Source organism: Ceratotherium simum, chromosome 2, assembly GCF_057802395.1.
Source record: "Ceratotherium simum simum isolate JZ-2026a chromosome 2, ASM5780239v1, whole genome shotgun sequence".
In the NCBI taxonomy this organism is placed as follows: Eukaryota; Metazoa; Chordata; class Mammalia; order Perissodactyla; family Rhinocerotidae; genus Ceratotherium; species Ceratotherium simum.
In genome coordinates, this window is record NC_141901.1 from 45,435,271 (window position 1) to 45,452,374 (window position 17,104).

At 33.7% G+C, this 17,104-nt stretch overlaps 1 protein-coding gene across 1 annotated transcript; it reads left to right on the forward strand.

The window, feature by feature from the left end:
- The first annotated feature begins 379 nt into the window (after window positions 1–379).
- Window positions 380–15,719, forward strand: HORMAD1 (HORMA domain containing 1). Its single transcript, XM_004435970.3, has 14 exons — window positions 380–428; window positions 1,113–1,257; window positions 2,586–2,649; window positions 3,083–3,119; window positions 4,959–4,979; window positions 5,272–5,298; window positions 6,820–6,887; window positions 7,420–7,571; window positions 8,773–9,032; window positions 10,420–10,486; window positions 10,565–10,641; window positions 11,371–11,454; window positions 13,968–14,039; window positions 15,612–15,719. Exons 1-14 carry the CDS (start codon window positions 396–398, stop codon window positions 15,690–15,692), a joined length of 1,188 nt encoding a protein of 395 aa, XP_004436027.1. The 5' UTR covers window positions 380–395; the 3' UTR covers window positions 15,693–15,719.
- Window positions 15,720–17,104: the final 1,385 nt, after the last annotated feature.

Here is a 17,104-nt window from a genome sequence, read left to right on the forward strand (position 1 = left end):
AAAGAAATCTTGGGGCTGGCCTGCTGAAGTAGTGGTTAAGTTGGCGCCTTCCGCTTAGGCAGCCCAGAGTTGGGAGATTAGGATCCCAGGCGCCGACCTAAGCACCACTCATCAAGCCATGCTTTGGCGGGGTCCCAAATATAAAGTGGAGGAAGATGGGCCGGGATGTTAGCTCAGGGCCAATCTTCCTCAGCAAAAAGAGGGAGATTGGCAACAGATGTTAGCTCATAGCCAATCTCCTTCACCAAAAAAAAAAGAAATCCTCTTATTTCATCACATAAAATTCTTTGACTTTACATGTAGTAAACTAGAATATTAGGGATAAAAATAAGATATAAAGATAAAGTTTATGTTTGTGTCACAAGGTTGAATTAAAGAAAATACTTTATCAGAAGATGGCCACTGCACAGTTGCAGAGAACTTCCATGGTATGATTTCTAGTATTTTAATATAGCTAATTTTATTGTTTCTTAAAGTCTTGATGATTTTTATACTTGAAAGTTAGAGTAAACTGTTTGCGGGCTTAATGATGTCAGGAAACTCCATTTTAAGAAACTTCATTTTACGAAATGAAGATATTTGCTAAACTATTTTGAATTAATGGAGAATTCTATTGGATGTTCGATGCGTTGTATTAAATTGCTGGTTCAGATTCAATTGACATTAGGTATTAATGAATACTATTCTGTTGCTTTGATGAAATTATTATTCATAGCAGTCCATGCCTAGAAAATGAATATCCATGCCCCACAAAGATAAAATTGTCATCTTTGCACAGTTCTTGCATTACAGTTACCTGTGTTAAACCTAGTCAGTGACTAAAGAGAAAATCAGTGTTACCTATCTGTGTATGATGCATTTACAGACAGTTAACCTGCAGGGGGATTTTTAACAATTCTTGAGCACTTTTTGCATATTACCTTTAGGCTGCTAGCCTGCAAACACCCCCACACCTTAGAAGCCACCCTGACTTTCTGGGGATTACTAACTAATATGGTTAGGAATTCTTTGGGAGAGTACAATACTTTTGCAAAATTCAATCTATTTTAAGTTCTGGAAAACTTTATTTTTAATGAATCTAAATAAAATGTTTTAATTTCCCTTGAATTTAGAGTGCGTTGGTATTTCCCAATAAGATATCAACTGAGCAGCAGTCTTTGGTGTTAGTGAAGAGGCTCCTAGCAGTTTCAGTATCCTGCATCACATATTTGAGAGGAATATTTCCAGAATGTGCTTATGGAACAAGATATCTAGATGGTAATATAATGTTTCTTTTAAAACTTTTAAAAATATGTTATTTTTATTCTGGCTTGCTCTAAAACTATAATTTTTGACTTAGAGATTTTGTTTTTTTTAATAACAGCTTTATTGAGATATAAGTCACATAACCTGACAATTCACTCATTTAAAGTGCACAATTCAATGATTTTTAGTATATTCAAAGTGGTGTGCAACCATCACTACTGACAATTTTAGAACATTTTCATCATTCCAAAAGGAAACCCCCACCTATTAAGTCATTCATAACTTCCCCCAACTTCCCCAGTCTGAGGCAACCAGCAATCTGCTTTCTGTCTCTATGGATTTGCCTATTCTGGACATTACGTATAAATGGAATCATACAATATATGGTCTTTTGTGACTGGCTTCTTCCACTTAGCATGTTTTCACAGTTCATCCATATTATAGCATGGAAAAGTACTTCATTCTTTTTTGTTGCTGAATAATATTCCATTATATGGATATAACACAGTTTATACATTCATCAGTTGATGAACATTTGGGTTGTTTCCACTTTTTGGCTATTACAAATAACGCCACATTCATGTACAAGTTTTTGTGTGGACATCTAAGTGGTTTTTAAAAAGTATATTCAATACCTTTGAAAGCACTTAATCATAAAATTTTTCCTCAATTTCTCAAGCATAATTTCACCTGACATTACTCTTATAATGATGAAGTAAATAGATAAAAATATTCTATTATTTATAGCTTTGTACAGTGGTAGTGTATGTTTTTGTGTTACTTTAAGAAAGTAATGATAATACAGCCAGTTTATACTACAATAACAACTTATTGCCCAACACATAATATATCATAATATTGTGCGCCAACTATGTGCTGGGTGATATATTAAGTGCTATGTTATGTATGATATCTTGTTAATTCATATTACGGGCCTATGAGTTAGATATTATCCCTATTTTTCAGATAAGGAACCTGAGACTGAGAGATCTTCTCAGTTCTTTCCACTGTATTACATCTTGCTTCTTTGCAGGGCTCTATCTTTGATAGCCAGTTAACTTCTTGGCCTTTTACAAGTATTTTACTGGAATAAGGGTCCATAGCAAATATTCTAAGACTCTTGGATAATGGTAGCATGAAAGCATTATATAAGGATAAAAAGATTGTTTCCATATAACCTTTTTTCCGTTAATTATATTAATACTAATCATCTGGAAGTTCATTGCCATTAATAATATACCTATAATACATAGCTCAAGAAAATAATCTCCATTTAAAGTTTCTATATGTTAACTAATCTTAAGTAGCTCTATATTTATATCATCATTTTTTGTGTTTAGATCTTTGTGTCAAAATTCTGAGAGAAGACAAAAATTGTCCAGGATCTACACAGTTAGTGAAGTGGTAAGTAAAAGAATACCTAATAATACAAAATTATTGTTTTCTTAAATCACATTTTTTTGTACCTTGGATACCTTTCAGTGTTTAACCCAATTTTAGTGATTCCCCCTTTAACACTGGATACCATTTTTGCAGGTCTTTGGATTTTTACATTAAAATTTTCCTTTATTTCATGCTCCATGTGAGCACACTTCATTTCCTATTATTGTTCCCTACAAATAGTTGTCAGATATTTTATATCTTCCCTTCCATCCTCTATCAACATTTTATATTTCTGCCACATTGTTTTGTTTTATTATTATAAGCTAGTTAATAAGAAGGGAGCTATAATAAGAAAATTTTGTATTATTTAGTAATAAGATAATATGGAGATTTATTAAAAGAACTGTTTTCTGGAAATGTTCAGTCTAAAAATGAAACCTTGATTATCTTTTAGGATGCTAGGATGCTATGATGCTTTACAGAAAAAATACGTAAGTCAATATCTCTTTATCCTTTTTTTCTACAGTTTATATTCTACAAATGTAACAGCAATTACCATGTAGTAAAACATTAATTTAAACTAACTTAGGCATAGGCCAGTCCAAATTGCTGAAAAGTCTGAACACTTGACTATTTTAAAGCCTAGTCTTCAACTCATTTAAAGCTAATAGAATTAATACTTAACAAATTTTGCCAAGCCGTTTCAGTTAATTGTTAACACTCATTTGTATTAATCACACATATTAACTTACAAAAACTTAATAAATTAAAGTCTTTTGAATAGTTCATCCATTGGTTTCACGTCTTCTACAATCTTGTTAATACTAGTAATTTAATAAATTACTTCTTCATGAGAGTTCAAAAATAATTTCCATGTAGTTTATGTTAAATTGTCGCAAATTCTGAATTAGTGAAATTTCAATTAATAAGGTTTTACTATAGACTATAAGCCTTTTTGTATACTTAGCATATGTTTATATCAACATATATAAAGAAGTTAAACAAAATTGTGAAAAAGATAAAATTTTATCCATGGTCACTAACTTCCCTCTTTAAGACATAAATATTTAATATTCATTAAATATTGAGTGCCTTCTATGTGCTAGGCACATATTCTAGGTAGGAGCTGGGTAAGCTAACAGTGATCCACAAGACAAAGAGTGTCCCTTCTATAGGGAGAAAGCAGTCAAGAAAACAAGTAAATCAGATAATTTCCTGTAGTGTTAAATGCCATTAAAATATTTAGAAGTAGTATGTGGTAAATGTAGAGGTGGGGTAACTTTGGGTGAGGTGCTCAGAGGAGCTTCTCTGAGGAGGTTACATTCAGGCTGAGGCTGGAATGAGAAGAAACCAGCCAGGAATTGATTTTGAGGAGAGAATATTCCTAGCAGAGCAGCAAATGGAGAGCTGGAGGGGAGTTTGGAGAGTTCAGGGAACAAAAAGAAGGCCAGTATGATTGAAGTGCAATGAGCAGTGGGGGAGAGTGGCATGAGATGAGCCTGGGGAGATAGGCAGGGCCAGAGCATTCAGGGCTGTGTAGACAAGGAGTTTGAATTTTATTTTAGGTGCAAATAAAAGTCATTGGAAAGTTTTGAGTAGAAATGTAACATCATTTGATTTACATTTTAAATTAAAAGAAAAATTGCTCTGGCTGCTTACTCTCCTACAGCATATAGAGAATATACTGTAGAAGGAGAGTAAGATTGGAATTAGGAGAATAGCACTTAATCCATTACAATAGTACTGGTGAAAAATAATGGTGGTTTAGACCAGGATGGCAAAGGAGGAGAAAAATGAAAAGATTCAAGATATATATTTGACAGTAGAACTGCTTGGACTTGTTGATGGATTGGTTGTGGAGTATAAGAAAAGATCCAAATCAAAGATGACTCAGATTTTTGGCAGATTACTTGAGTGAGTGATGTCCTGTGATTCTCTATTCCTATGGTCTCCAAAGCCTCTTCTCTTTATTAAATGAGCAGGGCCCTGAACTCTCTACTTTTTTTCTTTTCAAAATCAGTTCTCATGTTGGTAAAGTTTAATGTGTTATTTCACAATATGTATTTTCCTTATAACTGGCAATAATGCCTTTTTTGCTTAAGTCAATGACATGAATTTCAACCTTCAGTACATCAACTAGAAATTGATATTTTGGAGAATAGAGAAGGATATCTAAGGTATTGCTTTATATGCATCATATGAAGTCTATTCTGCAAGGTTATTTCTTATTAGGAATAAGTATTGAAATAGGACAGAGAATTCTTATGATCTATCGTGAAAAAATATTCTATAGAATAAAAGTAAGATTTTTGTTCTTTGTTGTATTTCAGCTAAGGATGGTTGTTCTAGCTGTAAGTATTCTTAAATTGTATGTTCTTTTTTAAAGACTGTCAAATTCAGCCTTGCTTAATTAAATAACACTAAAACCATCAATTGATTATGTCACTTTCTTCAAATAACTGATCTATTCAATGGAAGAGTTGCTTTGGGGAGAGTTTGCTTTGTATTTTGGGGAATTGCTTTGGGGAGTTGCTTTGTATTTTGTTTTGCTGAGTTCATTTAATAATTCAGTCTAAACATCCAATTTAGTTCTTCTTGAATACTTAGCCTTATCTAACTCAATTGTAAATTATTTTTAAATAGGTATACACTGATCCAGAAGACCCTCAGGTAAGTGTGCTTAAGTTAGTAAAGAAACATAATGCCTCTAATATCTAAAAATAACATAAAATTATAATACGATAATATCTTATGCATTTAATTGTGCTTTAATCAATGCACTTTCATGTGTATTTTCATATTTGGACCTCATAAAGACTTTTTTGAGGTAAGACAGGGCTTGTATTGTTCTCTTTAAACAGATTAATACACTTCCTACAGAGACATTATCTGGCTGATCCTAGGCCACAAAACCACAAACCATTAGAAATAACCTAAATTTCCTGATTTCTTGTTCTTTACAATATTATTTTTATAGAATTATGAAAGGGATTGAGTGTTGAGAGAAATAAGAAATACATCCTTAGACTTTGAATATTCATCCCAATCCAGTCACATCCACATCCGCAATTAAGGGAAAGAAGGGATTACAAAAAATGAAAGGGAAAACTAGAAGACAAGAAACAAAGGGGAAAGATCTATTGAGTGCTCACTATATATTAGGCTCTCTTCTTTGGGGCTTTATGAGCATTATCTCATTTATCCATCACAGCCTTCATGAGGTAACTACCATTATCGTCTTCACTTTATAGGTAAGGAAACCTAGATATAAGGTTTCTTGCCTAAGGTCATAGTGGCAGAACCAGAATTTGGACCTTAGAAGGCCTGTTCATGATCTGGGTGCTTAACCATCACACTATAGCTGTTACAATATAGTGTTTCATTCAGTCCTGGAGAAGCAGATTTAGAAAAAGAAAGAGCTGATCCCCGTCCCTATGTGAGCCCTGAAATGTAAGGAAAGCAATGAAAGTATTAAAGCTTCAAAAGGTTGGGAATGTTTTTTTCTTTGATACTCATGCCTGCAATTAATGCTTAATATAGGTCATGGTGACAAAGAAAATCATGGGCAAAGGCTGTGAATTAGTTGATTGTTCAGAAACTGATTGTTCAGAAAATGTTCATTTATTTTCTGATGTCTTACAGTGGCACATTTTTTTTATTTCAGTGAAAGAGCAACCTTGCTGATGCACTATTTATCGAATGCTTGGTGTGCAAGGCCCTTTATTAAGGGCTCTGTACAAATTATCCCATTTGATAAATATTCACAACCACCAATAAAATAGGTACTATTTTCAACCCCGTTTGTTAGCTGGGAAACTGAGACTTAGAAGGCTTAAATGACTTGCTTGTGGTTACAGTATAGCAAGGATTTAAGCCCTGTGCTTAGCCATTCTGCCAAAGTATGAGATATGCTGCCTCCTTTACCTGCGTGTTAAGGAGTTCCTTCCCTCTGATATATATAACATACATTACAATGAGTAGAGGATAAATATCTCTCCAAGACTGAAGCCCCAAATCCCAAACCATGGGAATTGGCTATTAGGACTCGAAAGTTTCAATGGACCAATAGGGATTAACATGGCAGAAAAATTATTAAATAAATATTACTGTATTATATACAAAAGCAGTATATAGCTACTTGGCAGCCAGTACTATATATCATATGCATAACTGCAGTGTTTTCTATTTAAGACAATTTCAGAATGTTACCAATTTAAATTCAAATACACCAGTAATGGACCAATCATGGACTTCATAAGGTATTGTTCTATAGTTTTCTTTTGGTATTATGTATTACTGCTTACTCATATTAGTACTGTATAGCTAAACTTCAAGATTAATGCTGAAACTTCTCAAACATCCCCAATTAACCATCAAGTTGTGGCTGTACAAAATATCCTTGGAGTAGCTGCAAGCCAGGATTCTGTGGCTAGTTATATACAATTTTAATTGTGAAACAGAGCCAAAGAATAGGAAGGCTATTGTATGCTTGAGTGATTATAAATATAATAAAATCCATGATTTGTTTCCTTTAAACATCTTATATAAAATGCATATTAATTTAATTTATATAAAATTAAGTAATTAGTTTATAATAATGATATTAACAGTGACATTAGTTATATTAAATTTTTTATAATAGTGACATTAAAACACATTTATGGTAACTAACTTTCAACTTAAAAACTTAATGCTGTAAAAGGAATAGGAATCTCAAATAGCAAAATGTGAAGTTATGTTATTAGAAGTCACAGATGTCATAAAAGAAATTAATGTGTGATTCTTTTCTAGTAAAAACCAAAACAGTGACTCTAGTATGTCATCTGCTGACACTAAGAAAGCAAGTATTCTCCTCATTCGCAAGATTTATGTTCTAATGCAAAATCTGGGACCTTTACCTAATGATGTTTGTTTGACCATGAAACTTTTTTACTACGATGAAGGTACTATTTACAATACATCCTGTTTTAGTTAGTACCTGCATGTTTTATTATTGAAACAATTGGTCTCCAATTCCAAATGTTTTTAAGCACCTAAATTGTTATATGTTTTTTGAAATTATAAAATTTACATTTAATATCAGTTTGTGAAAAAGGAAGATTTGAAAAAATAGGCTTTAAAATATACACAAACTTCTCAAGTAGCATGAACATATCCCTGTGAGGTACAACCTCACCTATAATTAAAGAAATGAAACAGTGAGATACCATTTTTCACTTGCCAGATCAGTAAAGCTTGTAAACCCATTATTGGCAAGAGTGTGGGGGGAAGCAGGCACTTTTATACAGTCCTGAGAGAATGTATGTGGGTGCAACATTTGTAGAGGACAGTTTGGCAGTATCAAAATTTTAAATGCACATTCTCTTTACTCCAGAAATTCTATAGCTAGAAAAGTATCTTGGGAATATACTTACACAAATATGCAAGGTTTTGTGTTTATAAGAATTTTCATTATAGCATTGGTTAAAATAGGAACAAACTGGAAACAACCTTGAGTGTCCTTCATTGCAGGATTGAACAGGTAAATTATGGTGCATCTATATAATAGAATACTGTGTAAGCTGTTAAAAGAATGTGCTGATAAATTATCCAAGGAATATTAAAAACAGATATAAAAGAGATGTTAAAAACAGCTAGGTACCAAACAGTATGATCTCATTTGTGTTTTTTAAGGAGATATATGTATGTATGAAATATTATATATTTTACATGCATAATATCTTCTAGAAGAACACGAAGCAACTACAATAACATCATTTATTTAGTAACTACTATGTACCAGTTCTGTTCTGAGTATTTCATACACTTTAATTAATTTAATACCCACAATGACCCTATGAGATAGGTACTGTTATTTTCCCCATTTGACAGATGAAGAAACCAAATCAAGGATGATAAATAATTTCCTCACAGTCACACACCAGTCAAGTAAAGGAAAAAAAAGGTCACCTTCAGGGAATAAAATAAGAACTTGGAGATAGAAGAAGAGTGATTTTTACTTGTTATTGTATGCCCTTCTATACTATTTGAAATTTCTTCAATCTGCATACATTTTTATATTAGTAATTATTATTATTATTGTTGCTATTACTGTTATATTTTTTTATTTCATGAACAGCACAGTTTATACTTACTTTTTTGCAGTTACACCCCCAGATTACCAGCCTCCTGGTTTTAAGGATGGTAATTGTGAAGGAGTGATATTTGAAGGGGAGCCTATGTACTTAAATGTGGGAGAAGTTCCAACACCTTTTCACACCTTCAAAGTAAAAGTGACCACTGAGAAAGAACGAATGGAAAATATTGATTCAGCTATATTATTACCAAAACAATTAAAAACACCACTTCAAAAAATTCTCATGGACAAAGATGACCTAGAAGATGAACAGGAGCATTATATAAATGTAAGTGTATTTAAAGAGTTATAAAGTACGATAGTAACGAATGTTTGACTCAATTCTGAGGACTTTAATAGCTCTCATTAATATTTGTATAAATACTGTATTATAAACTCAAGGTTGGAAGGGACCTTAAAGAAGGTATAGGCTTGTGGTTTTATAGGCTTGTGGTTTTAAAAGTTTTTACCTTGGTGCAAACAACATTATTCTCAGAAATTTAAAAGCACGACTATTCTGAATGAAGCAGGGAATGGTCCTAGAGACCCAGCCACTTGCCACCTCACCTACCTGGACTCTGAGGAAACCCACTGGTCTGGAGCACAATTTGAAAACCAATGAACTACTCCAATCCCCCCATCTAATGTTGGAATCCTTTCTACAACACCCCTACTAGGTGCTCATGTAAGCCTGTGCTTGAATTTCTTCAGGGCCTGGAAAGCCACTCTCCAGCCTGGAACTCCCTGGAAGGCGGGCAAGGGTCTTATTCGTCTTTGTAATCCTCCTCTGCCTAGCACTTAGATTTACAGTGTGTATTCTCAGTATTGGTTGAATGAGTGGATGAAATAGAAGTATAAAAAAAATTTTTATACTACTATTTTTTGTTGTTCCCTCACTCCCAGAAAATCTTTCATCATTAACATGATTGTTTTTTGATCTCATCTTTGTTGTTTTCTCTTATCTGATTTTATTCTAAATTGTGACCACAGTACATATAGAGAGACTGATATTCTGATTTAGGCTCTGTGGCCACATCCTTACAAATAGAAAATTCAGTTTTCAACCAATTTAGTCAAAGAAGAGATCTTTTTCCTAAAACCTAAATCCCAGTCTTGCTCTGTAAACAAATATGGCTGGGATTTGTGTGGCATTCTTTAAAATTTTTAAAGCTCTTTGATACATGTCGCAAAGGGAATAATATAAATTAGACATTAAACCTGTTGCTATTTCTACAATATCATAACTGAGCTTATCCTTCACTAACTCCTTGAGGATCGGGGCAAATTCAGAGTGCATGCTAAGATCTATACAGAAATTCCAGAGCTGTAGAAGTGGTAGCTTGTTATGTGAACGTCTCTAATTTAGTGCCCTCAAACAATAGTAAGATCTAAGTGTTCTCAGAACCATCATATGTTTTTGAGAAAGTGTATATTTTTAGTATTTCTCCTTAAAACAACCCTACAAAGTAAAGTAGTATTTTATAATTTGTCTGGATAAATTAGTTGCCTTGTTATAGTAATTATAGGACCACTCTATTTCTAGCAAGTGTAAGGTAGCTGGAGTGTTATATTATAGTTAACCTTCACATAAAACAAATTTGTTTATAAATACTTCCACCCAGTTATTTTAATCTCTTTTTGAAATGTGTCTAATTTTTCTTCATGTAATAATGTAGGATGATTTTGACATTGAAACTAAAATGGAAGAGCAGAAAAAAAATCCTGGATCTTCTGATCTTGGAGGTAAGAAGTTAATGAAAATGTATATTTATTCACTTCCAATTCAATTTGATACCATTTTAACTATTTTTTTTCATACAGAACCAAGTTTAGTTTGTGAGGAAGATGAAATTATGAGGTCTAAAGACAGTCCAGATCTTTCAATGTCTCATTCTCAGGTATAAACTTGATAGTTCCATCTCACTTTTAACTTGTCCTTTTCAAAAGACTGTTGCTTATATGCTTATTTAGTTATTGATCACATTTTCTTATTATATTCTAGATCTTTTAGGAGAAAATTAAGTATTACAATGCTTATTAACAAAATCTGGGAATTATATGTTGAAAAGTTTTGAGTGTATCACTGGTGGATTTGTTTGTAATAAATCTAAATACTGTTCATAGAATCTCAGAGTTTCAGAGCTAGATAGAATCTTAAGCAATTATTTATTCCACCATCCTTTGTATTTACAAATGGAGATTGTAATACATTTTTGTTGCCTTGGAGCAGAGCATGTTTAATTTTGTTTTCCATATACATTAAAATTCTGAAATAACACTTAGATAAAATGAACTTGAAAATAATGGGACTGATGATTGTCTGCCTTCCTTTGCACAACCCCTTTCTTCAATGCGAGTGGGCTAAAGTTCTTATCTTCTAGAGTAGTGCCTGGTGATCATTTGGGACTTTCTCAGCTCAGTGAATGGTCAGTTGTGTACAGTGTCTGTTTCACTATCTTTACCTTTGTGCTTTTTGTGACAATAAGAACCAACTCAAAATTATTGGTTTTCATGAACTCAACATAACAAGACCCTAAATTTTGTGACTGAATTTTTGAACCCCATCACTGTATTGTGAAAAGCTTTTATTATATTATGTGGTTTTGTGTAATTATTTTCTTTTCTAGGTTGAGCAGTTAGTCAGTAAAACATCTGAACTTGATATGTCTGAAAGCAAAACAAGAAGTGGAAAAGTCTTTCAAAATAAAATGGTAAGTGTCTCTTTAGGTTTGTTTTCCATCCTAACCTTGTAATTTTTCCCTATATGTAAGTTTATTTGCTTTTTAATACTTCATTTGTTGGACCAATATTTAGTAAGCACCTATTATATGTCAGGTACTTTACTACGTGCTGAAGATATAACATGAATAACACATAGTTCCTGCTCTTAGCTAAAAGTTTAGAAATTAGAGATCAACAAGCAGTGATATACCGCCATGATAGCACTCTGAATAGGCTACATAGAGGCACAAAGGAAACAATGGTTAGTTTTTCTGAAGGGACGTTAGAGAGAGGAATCCAAGAAAGTCTTTGAGAAGTGACACTATCATTCAGACTCCCAAAGAAATGTCCTAGAATGCCAAAATGTTCCCATGTTCTATCTTGTAAATGGATTATCTTGTTAATAAGACATTAAAAATGAATGTTTTGTATTTATCTTGCATAAAATGAATCTCATTTTTTTAAGCAAAAAAGCCACTGCTTTATTTTAGTTTTTGGTATGAATTGTACTAAATAGAAATTCATATTTTATTTTAGACCTTTAAGTTACTCTCAAAGGTTAGGGGGTGAAGAAAAAGCATTCTGTAAAATGTGTAAAATATTATATCCAAAGTTAGGAAAAAAATAACACGCTAACAGTGGTATGCTGGAGCGTTTCTTCCCAACTCCTAATTCAGTGACATCATATTGGTGGCTTGAAATTGGACATGATGAGAGTATTCAAAGCATAGAAATCAGCAAATGCCTCAACTCAGGATTTGTTTCTCCCAGAGAACTTGTTGTTAAACATTTACCAGCACATCACTAATTGTAGTGCCATTTTTAGGTGTCATTTTTTTCCACATTTTCAATGGGATGTTAGAACTGGCAGAAGGCAGCTTCAAACTAGTATGCTGATGAAAGCAAGAGATAAAAGAATTTCAAGGGGCCGACCCCATGGCCTAGCGGTTAAGTGCACGGGCTCCGCTGCTGGCGGCCTGGGTTCGGATCCCGGGCCCGCACCAATGCACCACTTGTCAGGCCACGCTGTGGCGGAGTCCCATATAAAGTGGAAAGAGATGGGCACATATGTTAGCCCAGGGCCAGTCTTCCTCAGCAAAAAAAAAAGAGGAGGATTGGCATGGATGTTAGTTCAGGGGTGATCTTCCTCACAAAAAATAAAAATAAAAAAAGAATTTCAAAAATTAGTACCTCTAACAGCAAAATGTTCTTCCTAGGCAGCTTCTATTTAGGATGAGTATCCTTTACTAGGATATAGAGAGAAAAGCAAGCATTAAAAAAAATTATTAGGCAAGATTTCCTTGTAACATTAAGATGCTTTGAGGGGGGGCTGGCCCCATGGCTTAGTGGTTAAGTGTGTGCGCTCCGCTACTGGCGGCCTGGGTTTGGATCCCGGGCGCGCACCAACGCACCACTTCTCTGGCCACGCTGAGGCTGTGTCCCACATACAGCAACTGGAAGGGTGTGCAACTATGACATAAACTATCCACTGGGGCTTTGGGGAGAAAAAAAAGGAGGAGGATTGGCAATAGATGTTAGCTCAGAGCTGGTCTTCCTCAGCAAAAAGAGGAGGATTAGCATGGATGTTAGCTCAGGGCTGATCTTCCTCACAAAAAAAAAAAAAAAGATGCTTTGAGGACATAAATTCACTTTCTGAAATTGCCCATGTTTTTGGATATGACCTCTCCACCAAAGTAATCCTCAATTTGAGAATCATGACTGAACTATGGTTAGGAAAGAGCAAAAAATAAAAATATTCAATAGTGTATATACTAAAGAGGCTATCATTGAAAAGTACATTTCAAGCATCAGAAAATAATTATGTCTATTTAAGTCTCATGCTGTACTGACTGAGCTAGCCAAGCGACTGCAATATGTCCTTTTAGAGGATAGTTATATGACAGCTAGTAATTTGTTGTCATCCAATATTCATTTAAAATACTGCATATATAGCATTATTCACCATAGCCAAAAGGTGGGAAAAAGCTAAATGTCCGTCAACAGATGAATGGATAAACAAAATATGGTATAGCCATCCAATAGAATATTATTCAGCAATGAAGAATGAAGTACCGATCCATGCTGCAACTTGGATGAACCTTGAATACATTATTCTAAGTGAAAGAAGCCAGTCACAAAAGTCCACATATTAGGTGATTCCATTTGTATGAAAGTTCAGAATAGGGATTTCTATAGAGACAGAAAGTCTTAGAGCTGGTGGGGGATGGGGGAATAGGAGAGTGATAGCTATAACGGCATGGGTTTCTTTTCAGAGTGATGAAGGTGTTCTAAAATTGACTGTGATGATGGTTGCATCACTCTGTGAATATACTTAAAATCATTAAATTGTACACTTTTAAATAGGTGAATCGTATGGTATCTGAATTCTATCTCAGTAAAGCTGTTTTTTAAAAAACTGCGTATAGTTGCCTATAGTTGGAAAATCAAGTGTTGGTTATTCTTTGAGAAATAACCAATTAGTAATTATTTTGTCTTTGTGAAGGCTAATGGAAATCAACCAGTAAAATCTTCTAAAGAAAATCGGAAGAGAAGTCAACTCGAATCTGGGAAAACAGTAAGTCTTATGATAATATATAGGTTGAACAAAATGGCAAGTATCATAATATTATTACTGTAGATTAAATTTAAAATGATAAATATAATAATATCCCTGAATATACCTCAGAGCTCTGATATCCAAATCTTATTTAAATATATTTGGTTCTAAAAAACAGGATGACTTTAAAATAAGATGCACTATGTTGGTTTATTAATTTTTTCCATGTAAATTCTTACCGTCTGATTCCATGAATGATTTGAAGTAGTTGGAGGAGTTTATAAAATAAATAAAAACCAGTGTCAGGAAAAATATGAATAGAATGAGAAGTATAAGAATATTCAGGCCATCTTATTTACATAGAGCTAAAATTGGGCCACAGATTTGATTTGCGCTTTCTAGAGATCAAAACTAAAGTAGAAACAAGATAAGTTACCAAATCCATGTGTTTCCTAAAAATATAGCATCCCCTACTAGTACAATTTTCCTGACCTAAATCCTATGACAGTTGTTTTATATTTGGAACCCTATTTTACCAAATCAGATAATGTATTTGTCGTTTCTGAGATAAATATTTATATTTTTTCAACTAGAATTTTTAGTATTATTAGTAGGTTTAAATTAGACAACTGAAAACTTGACTATTTTTACAAATCAAATGTTAAAGGAGTAATCTCAAAAATGTAGTTGGTTAATACTATTTTCTTTTTTTCTTTCTTTTTTTTTCTTTTTGGTGAGGAAGATTGGCCCTGAGCTAACATCTGTGCCAGTCTTCCTCTATTTTGTATGTGGGACGCCACCACAGCATGGCTTGGTGAGCGGTGTGTAGGTCCGCTCCCGGGATCCAAACCCGCGAACTCTGGGCCGCCAAAGCAGACTGTGAGCACCTAACTACTATGCCACTGGGCTGACCCCTAGTACTATTTTCAATTTACATATATTAAGAAGGGAATGGAATAACCTGACATTTCTTTAATAGGTTTTTAAATTTTTCCCAATGTATTAAGCCTTGATTTTTTTGCAAAATCATAATCCAATTTGTATCTTTACTGAGTTTTTTTCCAGAAAAATCAAAGTTCAGTAACTCAGGGAATTTTGTTAGGAATTTTCCTAATTCATCCTCTCATTCATTCAAAAGTGTGCATTGAATGTCTAATATCTATCAGGCACTGCTAAGTACCAGGGATACAAAAACAAAACATGATTTAAATCCTTCTTGGTGCCAAGGTAGAACATTTCTCTATTTGCAGCTCATTTTTAAATCTTTTTTCCTCTCCTATCCCTCCAAAATATTTTACTATTTTGAGGACATAATGTTAAATCTATCTTTCTAACTACTCCAACAACCCTAAAGAAGACCTTATACTTTGCAAGTGTATACTTTCAGCAGCCATCAGAAGATATATATCAATAATAAAATTTACTCTACTTTTAAAGAACCCAGTATCATATCTTAGTGGGAAACAGCTATGCTAGGTGTAATTTAAAATAAAAAGAAAGAAAGAAACCTCACAGTTGTGAAAAAGATCTAAAATTAAAGACATTTAAACTGGAAATTATCTATTCTTAGTAGCTGTTTTCTTTTGACAGGTCCTTCATCACTTTGATTCTTCTAGTCAAGAGTCAGTGCCAAAAAGAAGAAAGTTTAGTGAACCAAAGGAACACATATAAAAATTATGTTTTTTCTTCTGCATTTAAATTAAAGGACACTGTATTACTATTTTAAGGTGTGTTTGCCCGACCTCTGAAAACTTATATGTAGTCTTAAGCAGTTAGTACACTAAAATGAATTCTTAGCTGACTATCATATTGTGATCCTTAATCTTATCTGAGACATATCCAAGAGAACTTTTGAATAAAACCAAAAGTACCAGTGTCATAATTGATTCTGTTCATTATCTATTCAATATTGATCTATCTTCCATGTTGGTGGACACTTCCTTTAAACATATATTAACTTTTAAGGCCCTCTAAAGCCATTTTTTGAAACATAATGTTTATTTTGGTATTAAATTTTGGTAGGAATTCACTTTTTACTTGTTAAAACTATACCTTTCACTGGCTGTTTGTCATTGTGTTGTTATTAAAACAATGTTCTTCAGTACTTTGATAGAGTGTATTAACATGATAATATATAATGTACAATTAAAAAATGGTGTTTTACTTTTTTTAAAAAGATTTTTTACTACAAGACAAAATGATGACTGATTTTTAAAGTCTGGCATTTTTGGCAGAATAAATAAAATGTTCAGCATTTAGACTCTTTCATGACTTCTCATTTTTATTTAATTAACAGAAAATGCTTAGGCACTAATTTTGATATCATTTTGGTAGATGTTACTTTGCAAGAGTTGAGCTCACTTCTTAGAACGATACTGTGCTTTTAGTGAGAAATCGGACCTGGTTCCAGCCTTGACAGTTTGCTTTGCTTTAGAAAAGGAATACTTAACACTTGGTCTGTGCCTCCTGCAGTTTCAGCAGCCATATTCTAAAAACATACATTATCCATGAGTTTGCCAGTAGCAGGCACTAATAGCGAATGTTGGTATGTATGCGATGGTAGAAATGTACCTATCCTGTTTAATGTAAACCAAATAAACATCCACAAGCTGACACTAGATCAGGTTTTTTCTGGAATAGGAAAGTTAGGGATAAGCTAATTGTTGAAAATAACCAATTTTAAAATGTTATTTATTCTTAGCTCTTTTGGATCCCAACACGTCTCACCTAATTGTCCCAGTATACACTGCTACGGTAACACACCTGCTACACTGAGACTGACCAACAGAAACCTTTGTAGATCGGCAGCTGGTGCTAGTTAACGGAACGCTTTGATTGGCCGGTTTAATGGGGGTGGGGAGCGCAGCGCTTTTTCCTCTCTTCTTACCAAGTTTCCTTCATTGGATTGACCAGCTGTCAGATTTAACCCAAACCTGCCTCCTTTTGGTGGTGTTTGTCTGGATCGCAACACAATAGCGGGGGGAGAGCCTCCCCTTGTAAGCTGCGATTGGCTAGGCTCAACCTTGGCGGTTTCTGATTGGTCCTATGAAGAAACACCAAGATAGGTTGCCTAGCGATTCTGA